Source organism: Amaranthus tricolor, chromosome 3, assembly GCF_026212465.1.
Source record: "Amaranthus tricolor cultivar Red isolate AtriRed21 chromosome 3, ASM2621246v1, whole genome shotgun sequence".
Taxonomy (NCBI): domain Eukaryota; kingdom Viridiplantae; phylum Streptophyta; class Magnoliopsida; order Caryophyllales; family Amaranthaceae; genus Amaranthus; species Amaranthus tricolor.
Window position 1 is genome coordinate 110,527 of NC_080049.1, and position 20,949 is coordinate 131,475.

At 32.5% G+C, this 20,949-nt stretch overlaps 1 protein-coding gene across 2 annotated transcripts in view; it reads left to right on the forward strand.

The window, feature by feature from the left end:
- The first annotated feature begins 11,373 nt into the window (after window positions 1-11,373).
- LOC130808738 (proteasome activator subunit 4-like) overlaps window positions 11,374-20,949 on the forward strand; it is a 32,161-nt gene continuing 22,585 nt past the window's right edge. The window contains exons 1-7 of one of the 2 annotated variants that reach the window (XM_057674214.1): window positions 11,390-11,755; window positions 12,135-12,237; window positions 12,322-12,434; window positions 18,370-18,448; window positions 18,964-19,103; window positions 19,252-19,353; window positions 19,449-19,614. In XM_057674214.1, the coding sequence (XP_057530197.1) occupies window positions 11,595-11,755; window positions 12,135-12,237; window positions 12,322-12,434; window positions 18,370-18,448; window positions 18,964-19,103; window positions 19,252-19,353; window positions 19,449-19,614 (864 nt within the window). In that variant the 5' untranslated portion in view covers window positions 11,390-11,594. Of the gene's footprint in view, window positions 11,756-12,134; window positions 12,238-12,321; window positions 12,435-18,369; window positions 18,449-18,963; window positions 19,104-19,251; window positions 19,354-19,448; window positions 19,615-20,949 lie in introns of both variants that reach the window. The other variant, XM_057674215.1, reaches the window with a different exon arrangement.

Genomic DNA, 20,949 nt, shown 5'->3' on the forward strand with positions numbered 1-20,949 from the left:
GATGGGGGGAGTTGGTTTTTATTGCCCATGTGTCACTTGTGGCGATGTATCAAAGGTAGATAGTGTTGAGATCCTTAGGGAGCACATACTTTGACGTGGGTTTAGGCCTCAATATCATGTTTGGGTTTGGCATGGTAAGGAGGGAGTTTTATTGAGGACGTCAATAATGTGGCCGATGTCAATGAGGATGTAGCAGATCATGTTGATGGGTATGAGACAGATGAAGAAAATGTCGATGGGGATGTGGATCGTGTTGATGAGATGATGGAAGGAGTTGAGGATGAGTTAGGAAAACGTCCTCGTGTTTTTGACTTGTTCACAGAGGCTTCTCAAAAGCCTTTCTACCTTGGATGTACAAAGTTCACCAAACTAACAACCGTGTTGACAATTTTCAACATTAAGTCAAAGTTTAATTGGAGTGATGCTAGTTTCACAATGTTATTAGAAGCGTTAGGTGAGATGCTTCCTGAAGAAAAATGAACTTCCAAAGTCGACACATTATGCCAAAAAGCTCATGTGTCCTTTCGGTTTAGAGTACCAGAAGATTCATGCATGTCCGCATGATTGTGTATTGTATCGGAATGAAAACGAGAACTTAGAAGAGTGTCCTAGGTGTGGGTTATCTTACTACAAGCGTAAAGGGGCTCGGGATGCTAAAGGGCCCCCGGCTAAGGTATTATGGTATCTTCCAATAATACCTAGATTCAAGCGCTTGTTTTCTATAAAGAAAGATGCGTTAAATTTGAGGTGGCGTGTAGATATGGTGAAGAAAGGTCACTTGCTCACACATCCATCTGATTCTCCGGAGTGGAAGAGTATTGATAGGTTGCATAAGACTTTTGGGGATGCGGTTCATAATTTAAGGCTCGGAATGTGTACGGATGGAATGAACCCATTCAGCAATCTTACTTCTCAACATAGTACTTGGCCGGTACTGTTAGTGATCTATAATTTGCCACCTTGGTTGTGTATGAAGCGTAAGTACATTATGCTTTCGCTTCTTATCTCGGGTCCTAAACAACCTGGCAATGAAATAGATGTATATCTTGCACCTCTCGTTGAGGATTTGAGAAAGATGTGGGATGAAGGCATTTCCGTGTTTGATGCATATGCTAATGAGGAGTTCACCTTGCGTGCAATGCTTTTATGCACTATTAATGATTTTCCGGCATATGACAACTTATCGGGGTATAAGAACAAAGGGAAGAAAGCATGCCCAATATGTATCGATGACATGGAATCCACGTGGATTCCTAAGTGCAAACACGTATTCATGCACCATCAAAAGTTCCTCCCACGAGATCACCAATATCGTAAGAAGAAGAAGATGTTCAACGGGGATGTTGAGGACCATGTAGCTCATCGACCGTTGACCGGTTATGAGGTTTATGAACAGGTTAAGGGAGTTGAGACTGTATTTGGTAAAGCAGAGCAAGTGCAAGGGGGTAAGGACCGATTATGGAAAAAAGAATCAATCTTTTGGAAGCTTCCATATTGGAGAGATTTACAGGTTAGGCATTGTCTTGACGTTATGCATATAGGGAAAAATGTATGCGATGCCATACTCGGGACTCTCATGAACATTCCGGGTAAGACAAAGGATGTTAAGGTCGTGCGAGATTGGTTTGAATGTAAAGGTCTTCGTCTGGAGTTGTGGGCACATGTTAAGGTGAGTAAGAAAAGAAATAGAGCTGATGAAGTTGGTGGCAGTAACAAGGGAAAGGGCGGTAAGAAGAAGATGAGTAATGACAAAGTTTATTTGCCTCCAGCTTGCTACACATTGTCCAAAGCAGAGAAGCGGGCATTTTGTGAGTCTTTGTATGGCATTAAGGTTTTGTCTGGGTACTCATCCAACATGAAGATATTTGTGACCCTAAATGGTGAGTTGAAGTTGGGAAGCATGAAATCTCACGATTGCCATGTAATGATGCAACTGTTCTTACCAATCGCAATCCGTGGAATACTACCAAAACATGTGAGATATGCTATTACCGAGCTATGTTCGTTCTTCAACACAATTTGTAGTAAAGTTCTTGATCCCTTTAAACTTGATGCTCTTCAAGTCAACATGATTGTAACTTTATGCAAGTTTGAGATGTATTTTCCACATTCTTTCTTTGACATAATGGTTCATCTTATTTTCCATCTCATTCGTGAGATCAAGCTTTTGGGTCAAGGTTTTTTAAGGTGGTGTTATCTTTTGAAATACACATGGGTGTTTTACAAAACAAGGTGAGGAATCCAGCACAACCCGAGGGGAGTATGATTCAAGGCACTGTGAGCGATGAGATTAGTAACTTTATAGCCGAGTATTTGGCCATGGCAAAGCCTATTGGACTTCCCACCTCTCGAAATTAAGGAAGGCTTGAGGGAAAAGGAACAATTGGTTCCAAATCGGTCACACCTTCTCAAGACAGCCTTCTACAAGCACACTTGTATGTGTTGCATCATATTCCTGAAGTCCATCCTTTTTTGAGTGAGCATTTAGATATATTGCGCGCAAAATATTCTCGTAAAGGGGATAGGGGATTGATGCAGTTGCATAACAAGACGTTTATTGATTGGTTTCATAATCGAGTAATAAGTGAAGAACTCAAGGGTGTATCTGAAATTATTAAGTGGTTAGCTTTTGATCCTCGTGATGATGTCAACAAATATGAGGGTTACGATGTCAATGGCTTCACATTTTGAACTGAGGGTCAAGATAAGAAGTCATCTTATTTACAGAATAGTGGGGTTTCTATTTTGGCGTCATCTACATTTTACGCGAGTGCCAAAGATCAAGCGTCGGTTGATGCTAAATTGGTATAGTACGGGCGGCTACATGAAATATAGGAGCTTGACTACTCTACTTTCACTATTGGTCTTTTCAAATGTAAGTGGGTAGATAATAATCGACGATGCATAAAAAATGACGACCCTTGTGGATTCATTCTTGTAGACTTAGCTCGTTTGCGTGATAGTGAAGAGCCATTCATACTAGCCACACACACCAAGCAAGTATTCTACATTGTAGACTCGTCTGATAAAAAATGGTCTATTGTTGTACCGGGAAAAAGAAGTATCCTTGGTATAGGTGATGTTGAGGATGAGGAAGAATATGAAGCTTTTAAAGACTCCCCGCCCTTTATCAATCCAAAATCAGTGGATCAAGATGATGTAGATGTTGGTTATATGCGTGTAGATCACATGGAAATGAATACATTTGAATTAAGTGATTCACAAGGTATGAATTTTAAGGCTTTTTAAGCTTTTTTGGCACTTTCTCGCATAAAGTAGCTCAAACTTGGTTTGTTTTGCATGAAACTTGGCACACAACACGATTTGGTATATATTATTGTGTTGAAGTGGTTAGAATTGTAAATCATAGTCATATTCTTAATGTTACTTGGTAAGTTGCGATTTTAAGGTTTTATTAAGCTTTTTTGGCACTTTCGCGCATAAAGTAGCTTAAACTTGGTTTGTTTTACATGAAACTTGGCACACATCACTATTTTGGTATATATTATTGTGTTGAAGTGGTTAGAATTGTAAATCATAGTCATATTCTTAAAGTTACTTGGTAAGTTGCGATTTTAAGGTTTTTTAAGCTTTTTTGGCACACATCGAGAGTGATGAGGAGAAGAAGAATGTTTTTCTTTTAGCCGTTGCTGAAAGATTCAGAGATTTCAAATCTAAGCTAGTAACTGGCTGGATCACGAAGAAATATGCCCGTACAACCAAAAAGGTCAAAACGGGAAACGAAGGTGGAGAGCAAGCACCTTCGTATGCCCTACGAAATATGAGGTCACATATCAAAGAAGGAATGGGAGGCTTTTGTTGCCAAAAGAACAACTCCCATTGAAGTTGTAAGTATTCCATATTGTATTATAACTTTTGATTTGAATTTACTTCTTTTGATTCAATCGTTAAACTAATATATGACATTTGAATTCTATTGATTAATAAGTGAGGAGGACCCAATCGTTCTAACCCTGCAGAAGAATAATTCTGCTTTGTTGAGAGCCCATTTGTAATTATTAGTCCTAGTGAAATTGGGCAATTTTTGAGAGGAGAAATGTTGAATGTAGCTCTTATCCATGTCTACATGAGGTGATGTTCATTATCTTACAATTTAGGCATTATTGTTTAATTGTTTTAATAATCGAATTACTGACAAAGTTTTCTTATTCGTGAGTTTAATGCGGCTTACGAGGAGCTAAATTCTCGCGAACCTCCAATAAAATTGGATGGTTTTGTCCTGAGTCGATTTCGGGTACTAAAAGCGTAAATGATCCAGATGACGTCAAAGCATACATTGAGACTGCTTTGAATAATTCCCTTACATCTAAACACACGTTCATTCTAGCTCCATATGTTGAAGAGTAAGTTTTATTTTTGAAATTCAACTTATCTTTTGATTTTTCAGTTCACATAATCTCTAATTTATTGATTTTAAATTTGCGTTTGTAGTTTGCATTGGATACTTTTGGTCATATGTCCTTTAACGAACACTGTGCACGTCTTCGACTCATTACAAAAACCTCAAAGCCCGCCTCGCAACACAAAATTCAAAGCCTTGTTTAATGCATACGTAATTTTATAAATTTTACCAATTTTCTTTAAGTGTTATATATATATATATATATATATATATATATATATATATATATATATATATATATATATATATATATATATATATATATATATATATATATATATATATATATATATATATATATATATATATATATATATATATATATATATAATATTACATTAATATTATTACATGCATTGATATATAAATAGTTATACTTTTCCCATTCGTTTCAGCACAACAAAGAAATTGCGTGGAGAAATAGGATCTATATCCAGAGCCACATTTCCGAAATGGGCAGCAGTAAAGGTACACAACACTATTCGATTTTATGGAATTTTAAGTGTTTAGAATTGTAAACCATAATCATATTCTTAATATTACTTGGTAAGTTGCGATTTTATGGGTTTTAAAGTGTTTTTTTTGGCACTTTCGCGCATAAAGTAGCTAAAACTTGGTTTGTTTAGCAAGAAACTTGGCACACAACACTACTTGGTATATATTATTGTGTTAAAGTGGTTAGAATTGTAAGTTATAGTCATATGCTAGAAATTACGTGTTAAGTTGCGATTTTATGGGTTCTTAATCTTTTTTGGCACTTTCGCGCATAAAGTATCTCAAACTTAGTTTGTTTTGCACGAAACTTGGCACACAACACTATTTGGTATATATTATTGTGTTGAGGTGGTGAGAATTGTACATCATAGTCATATTCTTAATATCACTTGGTAAGTTGTGATTTTATGGGGTTTTAAGCTATTTTGGAACTTTCGCGCATAAAGTAACTCGAACTTGGTTTGTTTTGCACAAAACTTGGCACACAACACTATTTGGAATATATTATTGTGTTGAAGTGGTTAGAATTGTAAATCTTAGTCATATTCTTAATATTACTTGGTAAGTTTCAATTTTATGGGTTATTAAGCTATTTTGGCACTTTCGCGAATAAAGTAGCTCAAGCTTGGTTTGTTTTGCACGAAACATGGTACACAACATTATTTGGTATATATTATTGTGTTGAACTAGTTAGAATTGTAAATCATATTCATATTCTTAATATTACTTGGTAAGTTGCGATTTTATTGGTTTTTAAGCTATTTTTGCATTTTCGCGCATAAAGTAGCTCAAAACTTGGTTTGTTTTGCACGAAACTTGGCACACAACATTATTTGGTGTATATTATTGTGTTGAACTAGTTAGAATTGTAAATCCTAGTAATATTCTTAATATTACTTGGTAAGTTGCGATTTTATGGGTTTTTAAGCTATTTTGGCACTTTCGCGCATAAAGTAGCTCAAACTTCGTTTGTTTTGCACAAAAATTAGCACACAACACTATTTGGCATATATTATTGTGTTCAAGTGGTTAGAATTGTAAGTAGTAGTTATATTCTTAATATTACTTGGTAAGTTGCGATTTTATTGGTTTTTAAGCTATTTTGACACTTTCGCGCATAAAGTAGCTCAAAACTTGGTTTGTTTTGCATGAAACTTGGCACACAACACTATTTGGTATATATTATTGTGTTGAACTGGTTAGAATTGTAAATCATAGTCATATTCTTAATATTACTTGGTAAGCTGCGATTTTATGGGTTTTTAAGCTATTATGGCACTTTCGCGCATAAAGTAGCTCAAATTTGGTTTGTTTTGCACGAAACTTGGCACAAAACACTATTTGGTATATATAATTGTAACAAGTGCGCCAATCTCGATACATAATTAGCATTTAGTAATAATGTTTAATACAAAAAAAATATTGCGGAAGTCTCAAAATGCCGAATTGTTAAAAACTTTAAATCATAAAACTAAAACTGTTTAAAACAAAAGTAAAATATTATTACCTCTGATAAGAAATATTGTTTGCTAAAAAAAAATACATCATCATCAAGTCATCAATAAAGATACAAAAAGCAGCTAAGTTCTCGATAAATAGTAATTGCTGCGGCCTGAATCGGAACCTGAACTAATTCCTGCAAAATGCTACCATCCATGATACGGATGACAGCCGATTGAATCGGTCAGCGCTTAACGCCGAGCATAACTTCCTATCCAACTCAAAATACGGAAACTATACGCTACATTTACAAAATAAAAATTTAAGTACGAACTTATACTTAATTGACACCATCGTATACTTTTTACCATGTTCGTTTTCTGTTACATACTTTTAAGTCATTAAGATACCATTCTCGATTCTGACAGAAGTACGTTACTGCCACTTATACAATTCGGTAATCTTAACACTTGAGTAAGTTCATTTGGTTAATACTCATAACCGTACCATGCATCATAGCATCAACACTAATCAAGTTTATCACTGATCAACAAGCACATCAATATGACACCTGATATATGTAAGGGTCTGGTTAGGTGAGAACCGTAGTCCTAAACCCTAACTGTGGTGGGAGTCGTCACCCCTCCAATACAATATTTATGCTCGAGCTCTACAGGATAGGTAGCGAACCCCCTGTCTTACACCGCATTTTACGTGCCGGCCAACACGGACGCCGGGATTTTACATGCCGGTCCATGGTTCGACATACCTTACTATCAGGGTCATTCAATCAATACATTTCACACAAGTACATCACATTTTTATTACTCCAAGTTGACTTTGAATTTGAATTTGACCAACCTAAGTGGTAACTTCATTTATTTAATATAATTCTTAATCATAACGTTTAATTCACCTTTACGTCTTTATATGTTCATTACTTAATTTTTACACATTAAATTTTATTTATAACTTTATTTTAATAGTTCACTAAATTCACACTAATAACTTAATATTTTAATAATAGTCTCCAAATTAGTATTTTCCACAAGTAGCTACTAAAATCTATTTCTCTTGAAATAAGTTCCCAAAATCAAAATTTCCAACTTTAAAATAAATAAAACTTTATTCTCCTCACAAAATCAAACATTCTAATTAAAATTCAAGTTAAACTGCAACCTTTGGATAAGTTTTCAAAATTCAACAAGTTTACCAAAAAATAATTATTTCAAGTTTGGAAAAACAAGTAAACTTATTAGATTCGCGAAAATCAACATTCTAGTTATAAAACAAATAAAACTTATAATTTCACAAAAAATCAATATTTCACACATAGTTAAAAACAAGTTTACTAAAAATACTTTTACATCTTTTTATATAAATTTTGGTCAAATAGTTAGCAGATAAAATATTATTTTGTACTAAATAATTAAATGTCACAAAAGTTATTATTATTATTTTTTTTTAATTATGAAATCTCATATATTCAAGAAAATCACTTCAATATTTAATAACTTATAAAGCTTTCTCAAAAATGACTTTTAAGATTTTATTTTAATATTATCACAAAATAGCTTATAATAATATAAAAAAGAATAAATCAAACTCTTTTTCTTTTAATATGATAATGGTCGAATGGCCTATGAGTATTTCGGGGCCTTTTTTTCACTAATAAAACAACTTCATTTAATTTATTATAGTAAATTCAAGATTTAAATAATTAACATAACCACTAAAAAAAACAAATAAAAAATAAAAACTTTACACAATAACTTAGAAATTTACTATAACTTTAAGGATAAACTTAAATCTCATAATAAAGTATAATAACAATATTCTTAATATAATCATACTTAGTAAAATACGTTCATAAAATAACTTACTACCTTATAAACTAGTTTGAAGGCTAACATAAACATATTAATACAAAATTCTAACATAAAATACATTCTTAAATATAATAACATTTCTAATGTAACACATAACTCATAAATATACTAGTACTAGTTTATAACATGAATCATGCTTAATATCACTAGAATATAATTTTGCACTCAACTTCCTAAACTTGTTCAAAGACTATTAGATTAACATATTAAATATACTTTTAGCATACACATACTTAATATAATCTTGATCATAATTTCATTAAACTAACTTCCACTAAAATATATCAACATATTTCATACTTTGCATATTATAAAGTAAATATAATGTAAAATTCTACAAAAAGAGTAGGGTAAGAAGTTATACCATACTAACACCAAGGATTAGTACTAATTACTAATTAGAAAATAATAAGAAATAAGATCCTCCAAGATAGATAATAATGCTCCAAAGATAATTAATACCAACTCCCAAAATAATGATGATGATTTAAGCTAAGTAAAGAGTGTTCTAAGCTCCATGTTCTTTAATTTCTTCAATTAATAAAGGTATTAATGTAGTAAGATTTTAATGAAGTGAAAATATAAGAAAGAATGTTAAAAAGATTTGATGATGGTGGTGTAAGTGATCTCATGGCTAGGGGGGTATTTATAATGGGTTTGGGCAACTTTGTAGTTTATTAGATTGTATGAAAAAGAGTGTTAGGAGTATAGAAGAAGGTTAACTTGTGTAAGTGATTTAGAGTGTGTAAGTGAATGTGTAAGAGTTGGAGTGTGTAAGTGAATGTGTAAGAGTTGGAGTGTGTAAGTGAATGTGTAAGAGTTTGGAGTGTAGAAGAAGGTTAGCTTGTGTAAGGAAATGGTGATAGCTTGTGTAAGTAATGAACATCATCATGGGTTACCATAGAAAGGATTTTGGTTCATCAAAATTTTGTTCTAATATGTACAAGTGAATATACTTTAAAATAATGGGTAAATTTGATCATGAAAATATGTAGTTTATTTAAAATTTTGCTTAAACTATACTTAATGTTAATAATAAAAATATGACTCATTTTTATGTATAAAATAATTATATCAAAATTATAAGGTTAAATAATAAGTAGTAATGTTAATTTAAGGAAGAAAGTTAAAAAGTAACATTTTACAAAATCGTGAATATAATAATAAAAACTTACTTTTCGTACTATAAAATAATAAAATAATATTTTAGTGCTTATAAAAAGATTTTAAACAAAATACTATTTTAAAGTTTAATATTTGAAAGAAATTACAAAATCGGAAAAGATTTAGGAATTAAAGATGGTTTGAAATGGATAATCAAAGGGTTAGAGATTTGATTTGAAAATTCAGAATAATTAATAGGAAGATTAATATTAAGAATTTTGAGTCTGTTACAATAATTGTGTTGAAGTGGTTGGAATCGTAAATCTTAGTCATATTCTTAATATTACTTGGTAAGTTGCGATTTTATGTGTTTTTAAGCTGGTCATACTCTTAGTAATTGTTATTTGTTACTTGTTACAAGTAAAGTTATGTGAAGTTTGAAGTTGATGCTGCTAGTGCTGGATCATAGACTCACTTTGCAATATGGTTGCATTTTAAGATAATCACGTGCACAACTTTTGAGCTCTCATTAAACATATTCTGGTTGATCATTGTAGAATGAGCTGTAAGAAAGAAAATACATTGTTGTCTGTTCTTGATTTTGCAATGTAAATAAAAATAGCTGCTTCATTGCAACTTTATGGATTTGATCATCAGCTTCTAAAGATCACGATTGATGCTTTATCTTAAATATTTGTAATTTAAATAAAATTTAATATTAATTCAAATATGTCATTTTTTTATGGTAATAAACTCTCATCATCAAATATATGGGTTTGCAAGAGTAAACTTATGCTATGGAATAGGTAATATAAGCCATAAGATTGGCAGTTTAAATTATAGAAATGGTGCTTAAAGTCATGGAGTTGGATTGTCCGTCAAATCGAGAAAAATATCAACAATTAGCATTAAAATAATTAGCATATTTAACGACATTTATTACGATTGAAGCTAAGGTTTACAATACCTCCATCAACTTGTAAATTATCCTCATGTAGCAAAATTTGTTGATCATTAATCTCTCTCGCCTCACATTGTCAATTACAAAAACTTAATTCCAAACATAATCATAATCAACTGATAATTTGATCAATCAAATATCGATATCAGTTAAAATATAGAAAAATTATTAGGAATAAACAAAAAGATTTTGTGGATAAATGCACATTATTAAATTTGAAGCTCAAGTTTATAAGAACTTCATCAACTTGTAAAATATCCTAATGTAAAATATCCTAATGAAGCACAATTTATTGATTATTAAACTCTTGCATCACATTGTCAATAATAAAACCTTCATCTAAAGCATATCATAATCAATTGATAATTTGAACAATCGAATACCAATATAAGTTAAAATATAGAAACATTGTTTATTGAAATAATAGTTCGTAGTACATACCTTGATTAAATGATATTGATGTTTAAATTTATCCTTAATTAAAAGTTATTTTATCTAATTTATATTTTGATTAAATGAAAAAATGTAGTTTTTTCTATTAAAATTAAAATTTCAGTATTTCATATATGATGTAAGAAAGTTTGGTTTATAAAAATTACATTTTGATTTGGTGAAATTGTTGAAGAGAATGGTGAAATTGGAGTAAGTCTTTTGCGAGGAATCTTTGATCATAGTAGTAGCTTTTTCAGTACTCATAAGTACCAGTGACTTGGGAAGTGTTTGTACGTGGAATTTGAAGAAGGAAATCAAACTTTATCTTTAAAAAATATCTAAGTCTTTATTTATGTAAAGGAAATAGAAATAGAAAATAAAATTAAAAATGATTAAAATCCCCAAAAAAATATCTTAGATAAAAATGAGTATTTTCATTGAGACTTTTATATTTATCTTCTTCTTTCAAGTTCCTCATATGCCAAATAAAAAATGTGACTTTTTTATCTTTAAAGTCTATCTTAAAAATCTTATAAAGTTTTATTATGTTCATAAGAGATCCAGTGACGTCCTGAATCCTGATAATATATGACGTTTTTCATTGGCTTTAATAGACGTAGAAAAGTAGTACTACTACTAGAATTTCTTGGCAAAGAAGAAAACAAGAGAAAAGACTGCAAGACCAAGTGGGTAGATGGGAATTGTGAATGGGAAGAAGAAAACAAGTCATAACTCATCTCTTCTCTTTATTATATACAAGTATAAACCTTATTACTTTACTCCATTAAACTCCTCATTTTTCAAATCTCAAAATCTCCAAATCTGAGAATCACAAAGTCGGAACTAAGAAATGCATCTCTACAATTCATGGCTTCCACCTCCAATCGTCCAAGAAACCATACGAGAGAAGGAAGCCTTTTCAAGAGTCGTCCTTTCTCTTAACAATTCATATCATCCTGGAGATCCTGATTCCGTCTATGCTACTCTCAAATGGATTTCTGTAATTCACCTGTATGTCTATAATACAATTACTTCTTTCATTTTGTGGAAACCAATTCGGATTACATTTTCAATCATTTTGTGATAACCGTCTAAATTATTTCTTCAGACTTGACCTTTTCCGATATTTATGCCATGTTAGCATTAGCTGCTACTTGTGGGAAAAAATAATCTGACTTTTCCAACCGACAAACTAACGTTGTTGCATTACCCCAATGCCATCACCTAAGGTGTGGTTTGGGGTAGGATACCTTTGTCACTGATAACAAAGAAGATGTTGTTTTCGATTCACTCTTGGTAGTTGGTACCAAACATCATCCACAACTTTCTTAAATAACAAGTGCACTTTGTTGTCCATTATTATCTGAAACATGTGAAAATTATGTTGCAGTTTCCTAAAGGCCAAAAGTGAGTTGTCCCTTGAGGATGTAGAGCTTCTTGTTAAACTAGGACTGGACATTTTTCATGCATCTTGTCACAAACTCTACGCCCAGGTATTCTTGTCTTTTTTAATGAGTATCCCTGTTTGCTTGCACTGCTTCAGTTGTGGCTGATACTTCTTTCTTTGGCATGATTAGGGTAGATGGGGAAATTTACTTCTAAAATTTATAAACAAGTACAGAAAGAAGTTATCTCTCACCATTCAGTGGCGCCCTCTGTATGATACCTTGGTCCGCACACATTTCAATAGGTAAAAGTTTTTAATATCCTCCCAGAAAATGTTACTTAGCCATATTTGGACTAGTGTTAGAGTGACTTCCTGGACTTTTACAAATTCTTGTTATCTGTTATTCTTTTATATTAATGTAGCCATAGGTTTGTCTAGTTATTTCAGTTTTCAGCTATGGCTTCTGCTTTTGCTGCTTGTTTTTTGCATCTCCAGTAATTTTATGACTTCTGCTCTTTAATTAAGAATATGAATGCAATATGGGACCATATTAGTCTATTGCTTGAACAAGATATTCATTTTTGACTATAAGGTCATTTGGTTTATGATGCCATATAGAATATGGAATTCTTGGCTTCTTCTCCATGATGTCTTACAACCTTGCCACTTGCCTATATATATATTTCATAAAGTAAGTCTTGGTAGATACATGGGACGCCAATTTATGATGTCAATAATTCAGATTGGATATGTTCCTTTTAACCACATACTTGTCTTCTATTTTCTAAATTTGCTAAAACCTCCCACAACCCATGATATGTAAAATTGTGACATTCTGTTTATTGACCATCTTGTGATTGTTTCCATTGAGCGAGACAAGTAGTATTAGTTCTTTAGACATATTTTTCCTCAATTTCTCTCGTTTCTTTGATTACCCTAATATAGCCATATCAGCAATGGGTTATGTATGATAAAGTTTAAGTCTTTTGTTTTAATGGGGGTTAACGCTAGGTAGGGTTATTGGGAGTTTTGAAAATTGTGTTTTGTAGGTAAAGAGTGGATCTTTTAAGGTAGGATCATATGGTAAGGTTATAAGGGTGAGGATTTATGGTTTGTTGAAGAAATAGATTCAAGGATTGAGACTTTTTATTTGTTTTGTCTTTGACGCAAGTTCTTGGGAAAATGATTGTTATTTTTGGTATTATATGAAGATCGAATTTTTTTTGGGATGATTTTTTGAGGAGCTACAATTTGACGCAAATTACGGGGGTTGGAAGGGAAGATCGATGCCTTTTGTGTTGATTAATAGAGGATGGGATTTAAAAATTTATCCATAAGTGGATGGAAAAGTTTGATTAAAGATCGAACTTTTGAGATGTTTTGATTTTGACGCAAAGAGGAATAAGGATGGTGGAATTGTGTGATGATTTGTGAATGAATCTTTATGGATTATGGGTGTTTGGAAGGTGATTTAATGGTAGTTTTAGGAGGGATAAATTTAGGCTGAAATAAAAGGATATATTAAGCACTTTGCTCTTCATTGATACAAATAAATCACCACAGTTTCAATTGAAGGTTTCCAATTGCACAATTAACAAGCGAAGGACAAATTATCTTATATCAGTCCCAAAAGAGTCGGGTTTGAAAAAGACTGATAGATTTTAATTCTCTAGAAAGTTTTGAATTGCATAAACGTCCGAATTTTCATTTATACATGCTCCTATTTATGAAGGCAAACAACAGGAATAAAAAAGCTTGTAAAGGCCCTAGTAGTTTCTGCTCTAATTTGTAAACAAATTAGAAATCATTTTGCTAAAATAAAAAAAGAAAATAAATAGATAGATTAAATGTGGGTTTCCACATTTAGAGGGAAAACTTGATCAAATTGACTTATTCTTCCTTATTTGTAGAACGACTACTAATTTAATGCTTCTAGAAGAGGATTCATGCTTTTCTTTTCAATAGATAGCCATGTGGGCTTGCTTCTTAGATGACTTCAACAATAGATTAAGTTTTAGAGAAGAGTAGTTCCTCCTTGTCACTGATTTGGTTTAAAATAGTTTCTTGGACGCTTTGAGGTTAGCATCCTTGTTGATAGCCAATGGACTAGGACATTTATCATACCCTTATATGCTTGTTCTAAATTTTTTAAATTAAAATGATTCCTGGTGTCCTTTAGAACAAAACTAATTCTTTACTTGTAGTGAACGCCTTGTACTTCTGTCATAAGGGTAATATCTTGTATGCATTTTGTATTCGTTGTGGTGTGAATCAGTGCATTGAACAGTCCCACATTATTGTTGTATAATTTTCAAACAAAATTTTAAGTTTATTGTTTGAAACATATGAGTACTTATTAGATTATTGCACTTATACATAGAAGAGTTGCATGCAGATGTATCTTTTCATCATTGTGACACTTTGGTTTTTATGGTTTTTTGACAATTAATCATCTACTGTTAAAAAAGAAAAGAATTAAAACAATGCTTTAAGGTGTCATATTTATAAATAATCACAAAATTTATTCAATATGAAGTTCTAACAAATAATCTAATGCCTAAATAATAAGATAGTTAAATTTTAAAAGATTTCCGACAAAAATATACTTGTTCAATAGACTAATGGATTAATAATCTAGATGTTTTATTTAAGCGATTACAATAATATGAACATGTGATTCACATTCGCTCTCAAAATACTCATGTAAATATGACTCATGATCATGCGGTTCCCTAGTTGATAATTTGATCACATGCCCATAAGATCACTTGATTACGGGAGCCACATAGTCGCTTAATCAAGGAGTAAGAAAAATACTTCATAAATATCATATTATGATATATGTGTACCTAATAATAGCTCAAAGTAAATCTCACAAACATGTAAAGTCTTTTTCACTTAAATTACAAATATGCATTCATTCGATTCACTATGTATTATTTAATGAAGGAGATAAGTATATCCATTATCTACTACCTCAAATATGGGTCCTCCTCAAATTCCAAGTCGATAGAAATATTATTCTAGTAAGACAAGGATTAAGGTTCACGTTATACATAATATGTTATATATTTGTCATTTATTAGGAAAAAGTGACATTAATTATCCAACCTATTATCCATTAGTTGAAAATAAATCCACATTTTGATTATTTTCTGATTAATGTCACCTAGCGTGTGTTGTTAAAAGTGTACACACTTAAAACCAAATTGGTGTTTTAATAGCTTAGAATCTTGTTTGAAGAAGTATGAAGATTAAAAAGAAATGAAATTTTAAGGTGTTTTAATGACTAAAATAAGATGTAAATATAAGATGAATTATCTAGATGGGGTACATTTTCAGTGCACATGTACAATAGGTGGGATTATTTTTAAAGTAATTGAAAGGTGTGCTTATTTTCAGCTAATGGACAATAAGTTGGATTAATAGTTTCCATTTTTTCTATTTATTATTATGGTTGTTTTTTTATTTGATTTATTTTTTATCTTTTGTTTGACTTAAGCATATGTCAAAATGGACATATTTTTAGTCAAGGCCTTGCCAAAGGTGCGCTCCAAAATCTTGATTAAGAGATTTACATTCCAATCTCAAGTCTTCACTTCACTTTTTATTTTAATATCATTATTATTTTCTAAAATCTCGATTTCTAGTTGATAGATTAAATCTTGATTTAACTTCAGTGGCTAAAATGATTAAAAAAGGTAAAGGTAAAGTACACTCTCAGTTTCCCACAAAAGGCAGGATCTGGGTGGGGTTTTTTTTTCCTGAAAGATGCAGACAAACCATACTTGTTTCGTTCAAGGAGAGAGTAAAGAGGATGTGCGCAGTCAAGAAACCCCCTAGCTGATACCTACGCTCGGTAGGGGTCGAACCCGAAACCTTCGCATTTGCACTATCCATTGAGCCACAAGCGCTTTTGGTAGTGGGCAAAATGATTCTTGAGACTTATAATAATTTATCGACTTAATTGAAGTATTGAGTTTTATGTATTTGTGAATTTTATTATATTATATATTGTATTATATTGTTAACTTTACATATTCACTCAAAAATTTATTTTTATGTTTATGTTTATTTTTATTTAATTTGACTTATTGCATTATTTTATTTAATTATAGCTTATTGGTTGTGAAATGTTTGCTAAAGTAGTTTATACAAATCAATAGGGATTACATGCTAAACTTGACATGGTCACATGACTCATTGTTTCACGACCCAAGAATAGCCTTCTATAAGCTAGGCTTCAATACTGGAGCAATTTTTAGGGTCAAGTTTGCAGATTGTAGGTAGGCGAGTTGTGTGTACGAATTGAGTTAGAATTTAACGTGCTTCATGAGGATGTGAACATGCCAAATTGATTATTTTCCATTGTGTGAAAACATGATACTTGCACGGCTTTAGGTTACCAAGATGCATGATGCATATATTTGGACACCAACCCTTCGTTTCCTTTTTTTGCTTATTATCAATGTAACATTTGGTCCCCAAAAATGCCAACTTCATTCTTGTCAACCATAGTTTATAAATAAGACCGCATAGCATCGTGTCAGTCACATTGTCTAGGTTTTGAAAAAACCTGATATATCCCGCGTTGTAAAGGTGTAAAAAATCGCATTTTGAGCCGTATCAAGGGATTAAAGGTGTTCATTCGAGTCATCGGGTTGATTTCGGGTTGGTTTAAAATCAGGTCTTGTGGTCACATTGATTTTTATATAATTTTAAATTCATTTTGAAGTCGGGTCAAGTCGAGTTTTGTTACAAGGTTGGGTGAATTTCGGGTTGTCGGGTTTGTTTTAAACATCTCTACAAGAGATATCTTATGGTTTTGACCGACATTTAGGGGTTACAATAATCACATCACTCCTACATCTTTGATTTGTTACTGCGATCGCGTTTGTTACCGCATTTTTACATTATGTTGTCAACTAAGATTTCTTTGATTACAACTTATATCTCATTCAGGCATAAATGAGGGAGGTTAGAAGTGGCATATAGTCAAAAGTCTATTAGTCAAAGCTCTTACCTTGCATGATTACAATAATGCCAAATCCTTAATCCTCGAAAAGTAGGATCGACTACATGAATAAATCAGTGGTGCTCGTCCATATCAATTCTCTTTCTCCATTTCTTCTGATTATCTACATCTCAACCCATAGGCTAGATTTTTCATACCCTTTTTCACTCATGTTCTTCTAGGTCATCATAAGTCTTCTCTTCCTCTTTTTAATACCTTAACTTTCAACTTTTATCTTTGTGATCTTGCTTGATTCCTTGAAAAAAATAAATAGATTATGATGTCATATCTGGGGATGTTGGTTTTTTATATATGAATGGAGCTGCACAAAAATACACCTTTTTTATTAGTTAGTCAATTAATGAATGTAATAGAGTGTTCTAAACAGACTAGTCTCGTAAATCTTGGATTTTTATTGCCTAAGAAATAATTCGGTCATCTTACAGTAACACATGTGATAAAGATGAGAGAAAGAAATAAAGAAACGATTTTCGATAACTAGAATTCTTTATAAAATAGTCATAGTCCTCTGCCTGAAAAAAATGGAGTGTGTGAGATAAATTTCTGCGGTGTGTGTACCCACGTGAGCACCCAATCCATATGAACTCTAAACACAATTACAGATTTCCTATATCTCAGTGCTAAAGGGTGGTTATTGACTTCATACCCATCTACATAGTGTTCCTGGACACCGATATTTTTCTTGTGGTCAAACCTTGTTCTACTTCACATTATTGTGTCTCTTATCCTCCCTAGCCCATAGTGAAGGTATTCCTTTAAAGTTCGCTCAAGAAATTATGCAAGCAGTCTAAATAGTTTATAGCGAGAAGCGTTCCCGAAACATTTCTTAAGACCTTCCAGTCTTATTGGTACTTCCACTAAAGGATTAACCAGTTGGTTCAATGTTATAAAAGATGAATTTTTCAGCTTTTCATATAGCTGAAGAGCACTTTGAAATTAAGGGAAAGAACTAGTGTTAATGTCGAAAAACTAAAGATGTTTAGTAGGTATATAAGCTCAATCCTGGCATGCAACTTTGTATAGCAAGGAACCCCATTTTTTGTGGTCCAATTTTCATTCGAGTCCTTTATCCAATTGAAGAACTAGTTATTTATGTTGCGTTCACATATAAAGCAAACATTCTTGTTGAGGACTAGTTTGTCCATAGGGTTCTTTTCAAAAAAATTTCTTTGTTTATAACATATTCAATGAATCTTTTATTAGAAAAGGCGACATGAGTCGGCTTGATTATGAATTGGCTCCAACGGACAAGCTTCTTTTAGCGATTTGGAACTATCTTGAGGTATGTTATGCTAGTTTAAGTCTATCAGTGTGTTAGGATGCCTCATGTGCTAAGAAGTCATAGGTTATAGAGGAGAAATAATTGATGACCAATTGAATCCCATACGCTTAAGAAATTAAATTTGAACTAGAATTTCTGTTTATGCCTCCAACATAGGCACATAAGATGTTGTATGCCATTAAAAGTGTCACTTAATGAAATTTAGCTAAGGGCCCAAGAGTAAGAAATTGCAAGTGAAACATAAATGTAAAGTGCTTTTAATTCTTACACATAGGTGAAGATCCTAATAGATATTCCCTTCTGTTTCTGGTGAATAAGTAGAAATAAGACACTGGCAAGTGCAAAAAACTAGAATGTCGTCTTTATCTTAGGAATAAAGAAATTTTTGTTAAACAAAACTTTTGTTCATTAATTTTATACTTCGTGTTCGCTGTGTTCGATTTCTTTGATTCTTTACCTTCTGTTTACCTTGCTTTGTTGTATTCTATATTTGAGAGATTGATGATGTCATTTAGAAATGTCTATTCTATAGAAGTATTGGCCCAGAAGGGTGGAGAGTTAAACAGAGACATTTTGAGACCATCACTGCTCTTGTTCGAGCTTGTAGGAGATTCTTTCCAAAGAATTCTGCTTTGGAGATATGGTCTGAGTTCAGGTAATTATTGGTAACCTAGTTTTGTTGTTGATATGATATATGGGTTTGAACAGTCAAACTCTGTTGTGAATGATCTTTTAGAGCTATGTATCTTTTCATCTTTCGTAGTCTTATCTAATTCAAACATTTTTATTGTTTACAACTGTAGCCCCCTTTTAGAAAACCCATGGCATAATTCGTCCTTCGAAGGTTCTGGATTTATCAAACTTTTTCTTCCTACTAATTTGGACAACCAGGGTTTTTTCTCTCAGTAAGTAATTTGATGCTTGGGAACGGTCTTGTGTTTGTGTATGCTAATTTAAGTCTTCTTTCTGGAGGAGTAATTTACTCTTGTTTGGATGGCAGGGCTTGGATCGAGAAATGCTTAGAAGTATGGAGTTCTATTCCAAATTGCCATTTTTGGAATAGTCAGTGGGCTGCTATTCTTGCTCGTGTTACAAAGAACTATGACACTATCACCTGGGAGCCTTTGTTGCCTATCCTTTTTGCTAAGTATTTGAATATGTTTGAGGTGAGGCTATTGTATTTCTAATTGGCATTCTACTTTTTCTTAGAATGATTCATAGTTTCTTTAGTAAAGGGATGGTAGTTATGCAGCTTAGAAGAAAAAACTATTTATAAGATCATGGAAAAAAACTTTTTGATGAAATATGGAAGTTTTCTACTCACTTGGTCTTAGGAAAGAAAAGATCATTGAGAATGTCACATTCCATTATCAATAGTTGATGAGGGAATTGTCACAAGGGATATTTGCTAAAGTTGTTCTTATGAATAAAGTTAAAATCAAGTGCTTGTGGAACATCTTTCATCTGATGTTTGTATACAGTTACATTTAGTTCACCATTAATCCATCGCAGGCCTCAACCATGTTACATGCCTCTTTTTTTTTTACCTCAAGTACACTTGTTGGACTTTTAACACTTCCACAAAGGCATGGAGTCCTAAATGCTTGAATTTTTCCCAATCACTATATTATCTTTCATGAATTCCCTGGCACATGTGTTTTAGATTTGGAACCTTGGTAGGTTTACTCTTGAATATGTAGTTGAGCCTATCGGCTCTATGACTTGTTCTTCTATCCGTGTAATACCGTGATGCTCTCAAAGTCTTTTGTAAGCAATGAACGACTAGAGCTTGGGTGGCGATAACTCACGACTTTGGACGGTGGAGCATATTGGGTCCCTCCTAATGTCATAATTAGGATAGACACAAAGAATGAACCAAAGAGAGTTCAAATTCACTTGAAACCCTAGACATCCAAAGACTCAAACAATAGTTCCTTGGTTCATGTAATCAAAATTCAAACACCAACCTGGCTAAAGACTCAAGCTTTGTTTCTAAAACGCAAATCTAGTTTACCTATTGCAAGACCCTCAACCTTTAGTTATAAGCTTCATTTATGAGACTTCTTTGACCTTTATCACATTCCTCACTCACCCTTTAATCATAGTTTTATACCATCCAATTCTCTAAACATGTGTCTTCTTTTCTGAACTTGGGTACCTGCTGGACCGTAGTGTAAAATCTCAGTCGCGGTAATAGTTGCAAATGAATTTCGTGGTTAAGCAAATAGAAATAGGGTTTTGTGGTTTTGGTCTATATTTCAGGCATATAAACTCCAAAACCTGTTCAATACGATGATGTAAGCGATATTTTGCACTATATATTGGACAACCGTGGCCCTCTAAATTTTGGGGCTCCTAATTAGAATTCCTACACATGCAAATGGTTTCGTGATGAAGGTAGACATTTGAAGATGGCATATACATGAGTACAAGATGTTTTGAGGCTTGTAGCTTGAATTTCAGGGGCTTTTTTTTAACAAAAGAGGAATATTTCCTTTTCA